The sequence below is a fragment of the Eptatretus burgeri genome, chromosome 11 (assembly GCF_056783735.1).
Source record: "Eptatretus burgeri isolate ZD-2024b chromosome 11, Ebu_testis_v1, whole genome shotgun sequence".
Lineage (NCBI taxonomy): Eukaryota > Metazoa > Chordata > Myxini > Myxiniformes > Myxinidae > Eptatretus > Eptatretus burgeri.
Window position 1 is genome coordinate 11,214,253 of NC_140971.1, and position 7,500 is coordinate 11,221,752.

General features: G+C 41.9%; 1 protein-coding gene across 1 annotated transcript in view; it reads left to right on the forward strand.

Annotated features, from left to right (window-relative positions):
• Positions 1 to 7,500, forward strand: part of LOC147016501 (nuclear factor of activated T-cells, cytoplasmic 3-like) — a 147,783-nt gene that overhangs the window by 16,534 nt on the left and 123,749 nt on the right. The window contains exon 7 of the mRNA XM_085845217.1: positions 1,616 to 1,788. Within this exon, the coding sequence (XP_085701343.1) occupies positions 1,616 to 1,788 (173 nt within the window). The remainder of the gene's footprint in view (positions 1 to 1,615; positions 1,789 to 7,500) is intronic.

A 7,500-nucleotide genomic window follows, 5' to 3' on the forward strand; every position in this document is an offset into this window, starting at 1 on the left:
TATTATCAGAAACAGTGTTGTTGTACTTCCTTTTCTTTATCATTATCATTAATTTATTATTTTACTTTCCCCTGACATTCACTGTTGTAAAGGGGGCATTGCTGTTCAAACTATAGTGGCATTCGGTAAAATTGCATATCTCCGACAGAATTAACAGTTTACGTTTTCTAACCCACTCAAAGATCTGATCTGGATCCGTGCCTGAACCAAAATCTTATCTGTTTGTTCGTGTCACCTAACCAACTCATCCACCAAGTTTTGTCATCTGTCCCCAACTTTTTGAGTTATCCTGGTCACAAACAAACAGGAGTGAAAATATAACCTCCGTCCACCTTCGGCAGCGGAGACAATGAACTCTAATCCATTTTAAGATTTTTTTTTTTTTAATTGACGTTTATTGTTTCCGAATGGACCTTTTGCCATAAGAATGACCAAAAGTTTCTTGATTTGTAAAAAAAAAAAAAAAAAAACCCCCCCAAAAAACAACCTGCTAATTCTTCAAAATAGTATTTATAGCATATTGTTGAAAAATGTCTCCAAACTTTATCATCAGCCACATGCACCATGATATACCAATCAGCTTGAGTGAAGGTTGACATTACAGTCACATGACAGTTTTTGGAGCAGTATTATTGTCTGACATTTACCAAGATCGTTTTGTCACATTCTTTTGGCTAAATCGCTCGGTAGAGTTGGTTTTCCGAGTTTTACGCATGTGAATGCACCAGATGTACCAGGCTTTATCAAGTGTACAGTGGGCTCCAGAAGAAAGTATCACTTTGTGCAAATATCGACACTATAAATTACTCACCGAAGGTGGGTCGAGATGGCCACTCCTTCGCGGTGGGAAGGTTGAAGTGCCGATGCGAGTAGCATCAATGCCACCAAAGCAGTTTTGCAGCACAGTTGCACTAGGTGGTTGGCTGTTGCCTTCACAATAGTAGTCAGGCCAGGAATTCTGAATTTGGCAGGTAACAGCACACAATGGTCTAGTCTTTTGAGAAGGACACGTGTGTGTATAACATCCACTAGCCAAGTGCATGCACATGAAAGAGCTGGCATAACATCTCCTAAAGGATAGCATATACCCCACTGTGCAACGCCCTAGAGCGCCAGATCCAACAGTTTACACTCAGGTCCTACACCTACTCAGAGCAAACCTAGACAAGAAAAGTGCACAAGCTCTCAGTTATCCTGTCAGGTGGGAGCTGCTTAATGAGAATATAAATAAACCGATAAAAATAATACAGCTGGTGAGTTTTCTTTTCCCCAGTTATTGCCTTCACACAAGTTTTGCCAAAGAGAACCTTATTGGCAGCCAGTGTTCAACTGTACACCATATTAAGTTTAGTCAAGAAGATAAATGGGGAGATGCTACAAGTTTTTCTGGCCAATAAATGACCTCACAGTTTCAAAAAATATTAAAACAAAAAGTGCTTTTAACAACTAAGGTCAACAATAACAATTAAAAAAAAAAAAAATATATATATATATATATATATATATATATATATATATATATATATATATATATATATATATATATATATATATATATATGAACTTTTACATTTACAACTGCAGTACATAACAATGCAATCATTGCTATTCCCAGTATCGACTGTGCTGGAATCCTCAAACTTCGGAATTCAGACATCGAACTGCGCAAGGGAGAGACGGACATCGGGCGCAAGAACACACGTGTGCGGCTTGTGTTCCGCACGCACATCCCACAAGCACATGGAAAAGTGCTCTCTCTGCAGGTTCCGTCCATCCCCATAGAGTGCTGTGAGTTTGTGTTCTCAAACGAAACTTTTCTATAAATGGGTGGGATGTTGTGTTCATCATATTACAACACATGACTGCGTTTAAAACTTCCGGCTGTTTGATCATTCGTCAGATTAACTTTGGAAGCAAAGATCTGCATCAACATCGAAACTTGGTCAACGAACGTCAATGAATGAAAAATAATTCACTGTGATGTTTAATCTAATCTGGTTTCGTTTTCACAGGAGGCCTGTTATGATGAGGGACTTTGAGTTCCATCACTTCCAAAGTAATTCAATATTTATAACATTATCTTCTTACTAATTGCTTCTTATACATCGGGAATTCCAAACATTCCAGGAATGAGACTCTCACAGTAGTCCAATAAATAGCGAAGGTTTGTTTTCAATACATGTCCAGTGGGATACAAAAGTGAGAGTCCAGGAGGAAATTTATTTAATTAGATGTGATAACAAAATAATAACTTGTTGTAATATTGAACCAAAATCACTTTATAGGGAATTCCATGAACTCTTAAGGATATGGCAACACTTATTATAATAGGGAAAGGTAACGTCAGAGGCCCAGCTAATGGGGATGCTCTGCTCCGATTGGTCTTTTGACCCTCATGAATGACCTAAACGATGTTTGAATTTACACCATACTGCATTCATAATGAACTCCTACGATCCCCCGAGGAGCGTTCAAATAAAGCCGAGACTGGCGGTTGCTCGCATGCTGGGAGGCTGAAGGTGGTAAGATGTTTCTGATAGTAAAGAATAACATATTTCTTGTTGTAAAGTTTATTGAAGGGATGTAGGGAGGGAAAACAGGACGACCCAAGCGGTCAAAGGACAAACGATTAGGGAGAGACACACGCCTATGTACAAGAAAATTAAATAATTCCCACTCATGGTGCCGATAATACCAGATTCAACTAGACACACAGGGGCAGTTGACTGTTCTAGGTGGATGTGTGGCAATAGGAACAATTGTATGAAGATGTCCATGTGGGTTGGTGTAATTGCCTCCGTTACAAAAGGTGAACGGAGGTTATGTTTTCACCACTGTCTGTTTGTCTGTGAACAGGATATCTCAAAAAAGTTATGGATGGATTTGGACAAAACTTGGTTTGTGACTAGGACAAATTGATTCAATTTTGGTGAAGGTCCCCAGGTCCGGATCAGAATTCGAGAATTTTTTTAGTGATTCTTTAAAAAAAAAAAAAACAATATCTAGCACAATTTCTCAAAAAGTTGTGGACAGATTGTGCGAAAACTAGATGGATGAGTTGTGTCGTTGACTAGAACAAGCTAATTAGATTTTGGTTCAGGTCCAGATCCAGATCCAGCCTGTTGGTGGGATACAAAACATAAACTGTTCAGCGTGGCGGAGGTATGCGCTCTACCATGTGCCGTTCTAGTTGTGTATTTTATTTGTTGTGCGATTGCGAGAGAAGATGTCATGATGGCAATCGGTAAAACGATTGTGGTGTCATTCTTTCCTTGTAATCCTGTCATTACTTATTTGGATTTTATTTGTAGTTCCATCCCAACATGTTTTTTCTTTCATGAAAATATTTGTTTTTTTTTTCTGACTTGATTTTGTTGTTTTTTTTGGGGGAAGTGAAGAGAATCGGGTCGTAAATTGGGGTTCAATTGTCAAGTGGGAATCATGTGTTGAAGTATTTCAGTTCGTGCATGTTTTATATTCCTGTAATTAAAATGAGCATTAAGAAATATCTATCTCTATATTACTAAAACTCTCATCTTGTGTGTGTGTGTGTGTATGTATATGTGTGTATATGTGTGTATATGTATATATATATATATATATATGTATGTATGTATGTTCCTGAAATACAGCCAAAACAGAACACGATAGCGCAAAAATTTTAGGACTGCCTTACTCACCATTCTCCTGCGGTGTGCAGTATCAAGTGTCGTTCAAATCTGGCAACGAAAAAAAAATATTAAAAAATCAATTCCCGATTCAGCCAAGTACTCTTCGGGAGAATTTCATCAATGCAAACAACCTCAGCAGTATAGTTTGCTGGAGCTATCTTTTTTTTTTTTCTTGAAATGATTTTTTTTTCATCAACCGCTGTCACAACGGGTTAACGGGTCATCGAGTCAAGTAATACAGATGACTGTGCAGGTCAAATATCTGTAATACATGTGTAACTGCAGGTCTATGTTGATGCATCTGATATGCTGGTGCCTGACAGAGTGCATGTGGTATGGCTGCATTAACCATGAGACAATGTTGCTTCCTCCTGTTAGAAACATCACAATTGCTTCAGCCATGATTGTGCAAGGTTCTCCTTTAATGACCACAATTATTCCCACTTTCTTATGGGTTTTGCCATGAGAAGCTTGGCCCAAGTCTTTGACAATCTGGCTGGCTGGGCCTGACGTCCAACTAAGATTTGGGCAGGAATTTGAATTTTGCCATGGTGCCAACGATAGCTCACCGACTCTTCACGAAGGATACCGTGCGATCTTTAACATCCACCAACTAATGCCGGCAGGCAGGACACCCAGTTAATGTCTATCCGAGTTATGGCACACACATTGATGACTCGCCCTGCCTTTGAAACACCGGGATGACGGTTTATAGCCGGGGCGAGATTCAAACCCAGGCTCGACATCTTGGAGGCCATTGTGTGTACCTCTATGCTATACTGCTAGCCCTTTTTTGGGCAAGGCTGTCTGGTGAAGTTGTTGATGAGAGAAAGAAGTACAATTCAGTGATTTTGCATCTCCTGATTTGATACTTTCGCGACGTAGTTTGGCATCTTTATCAGTATGCCTGTTGATGACTTAATGGTTCGGGTGGTGGGCCTGGGATCTTCGGATCCTGAGTTCAAATCCCCCTCGGCTGTTGAAATAATACCAGGTGGGGTTGACTCTGCCTGTCATCCTTCTGAGGTCGGCAAAATAAGTGCCAGCTTGCTGGTATTCTGTGTCGGAGTGGCGACCCATCCAGGATTGTGCCCAATAGCCAAGCGGACTGCTTCGGCAGTACCAACGCTCTGCACAGAGTTCGGTCCCAAGGGATGGATGGATCTTCATCAGTCATGATAGTTCTGAAAATGCACGAGAATAAAAGGTATAACTTTTAAAGGCTTCTCAGTTCACTCTGTAGTCGCTTTTAAGCATATAATTTTGTACACATTTGATGGTGCGGCTATTTTTATCCCGTGCCATACCGTACATATATATGTAACGTTGCTGTGTCTCTCTAACGGGTGATGCAAGACCGCCGAAGATAAACTCCAAAGATACCCGAGCAGAGGCGTTGTCACTCGCATACGCCGTAAGCTACGTGGTGTGGGTTTGTAATTAAATATATTCAGGCTTTGGTGCGTGTTCGGTTGAATAACTTAATTATGCCGGAGGGTGAATCCTTGGCTCAGAAACGGTGACAATTATATTACAAACTGGAGAGTTCATAGAACCTGACACCCCACACAGTGTTACTTCAATTTTTTTTTAATGAAATAATGATTTTAATAATCATTAAAAAGAAACATCTGAAAGTTTCGTGCTGTATTCAAATGGTCTAGAAGCAATCCAGAACAGCACCCTTATAACCACCCCCATTGAACCTTTATTTAACGGATGACGTACGTACTGCAAAGCTGGAGGTTCTTAGAAGTATAACGCACAGTTTGTATACTGGTGATTCATGTACAATTACTGTATGTAGTGAAATTTAAATAAATAAAAATGTAGGTTGGAAAACTGGGATAAATAAATTCATTCTGTCCAAGTGGTGAGGTGAGTTCAGTTCCCGAGCAAGCTAGCTTGTGCTTGTCAAGCCAGCTGTTCCTTATCAACGGTTTCGAATGGAGTGCTTGCTCGAGTGCTTAAAAAAATTTTTCCGGCTTTTACCGCCATTTTCTCCAGTGGCAATAACATCGCCCTATGTAAGTCGTCACGTTAGTTATTCATGCCTGTTGTATGTCTCCATTATGACGTCCTTAAAAACATTACGTTTAACTGTTTGGAATGATTTTCCATTTTGTTTAACTGTCAGCCAGGCAAACGGAGTAAAAAAATATTATCTCACTCCTCTCTGTGCATGTGCGGTTGGGATTGATTCTTAGGCCTGTCACATTTGCTCTACGGCTAGGATACGGTGGCCGTACCCCCCCCCCCTGAATTGACAGAAACATGCGGCGGCCGCAGAGTTTCTGAGGTGGCCTCAGGGTGGCCCTACGCCGTATGGGTATCTTTTACAGGCCGTAGGGGTCGCCGTGGAATTATAGCGCGGAGCTATAACTTTTTTTCATTTCTACGCTGGCCGTAGCAATTCGACAAGCCAAGCTGTGACGTAGATGTGTTCCACGTCGACTGTACGTAGGGCGTACGGTGGGCTTGCGTTATTCGTGCGGCTGCCGTAGGCTCTTATCAATGAAAAATGAATTTTGCCAACCCCCAAAAAATTACGGCGGCCGCACTCTTTCCACGGTCGCCGTACGGTGGCCTTGCCGTCTGCGTGACTAGCTGCGGGCAACGCAGAGTCGACGCACGGTTCCCCTACACCCGCCGTGCACCTACTACGTACAGCCTCCGTGGCAGTCTGCGTCGACCGTGCATCCACCATGCGCTACCACTAGAGATCGGAGTATAGATGTTTGCCTATACCCCGAACTGGTATATTCAGTTATATATATTATAGTTGTAGTATATTCTGAACTGTTATATTTTTATTTCAGTAAAAAAAAGAACTGGTATATATACCCACTCGCTACCGTCCGTCTGGCCGCACGTTCGCCTTGGGGCCCACCTGCGGTTGCCTTGCGGGCACCTTGAGGCTACCTTGCGTCTGCCTTAAATTCTATGGCCGCCGCAGGGACGCCCTAAGGTCACCGTGCGACATCAAATCAAAGACCGTACGGCACCCCCACGTTTTCGGTCTCCACAATTTATAAATACGCCGTGCGGCTCCCCGAAAAATAAAAACATATGTGACTGCTACATTGTGTGACCGTGGAAATACTGCGGCCGCCGTATAATTGCTAGTGGCCGTAGATTTTGTAGACCCTACGGCCGCCGTGCCAAATGTAACTTAGGCCTAAGCCAAGGTTACGGCAAAACAACAGACTTGTCTTCTTATTCGTGCTCCGATTAATGTTCAAAATATGACGTTCGATTTGAATAAGTTGTTCCTCGATGACAAACTGACGATCATCTGTATTTATCAAGTTGAAAGTGTGTCTGTGTGTTTGTCTGTGACCTATGCACGCGAAAAGTACGGGACTGATCCTCACCAAACTTCACATGCTGACAGAACATGTACCCGGGAGTGTCCCGATGTAAAAGAATTGTATTTCCGACTTCCGGTTTCCGAATTATGACGTCATCACCTGGTTTCGTAACGTTAATTTTTCAAGTTCAGCCGATTGACATGGGGCCAACGCCATATACAATATATCTAACATATGATTTTAAGTTTTTGTTTGTCTGTTTGTTTATTTGTCTGCACGTGCTAATCTCCTGAAAGGTGAAAGATAGGAGCTAACCACTGAAACAAAAAATGTCGGGATGGGCCCCGGGAAGGTGATAGGCTATGTGGCAAGGCCCCTCGGCCGGGGGGGGGGGGGAAGGGGTGTGTTTCCCCCTCACCAACCCCCTTAGCCTATGACTGCCATGGTCCAATAGGGAACTGATACTTTGCTCACGTCAGACATATGTATCGAAGATTAAATTCATTCAAAAAGAACCC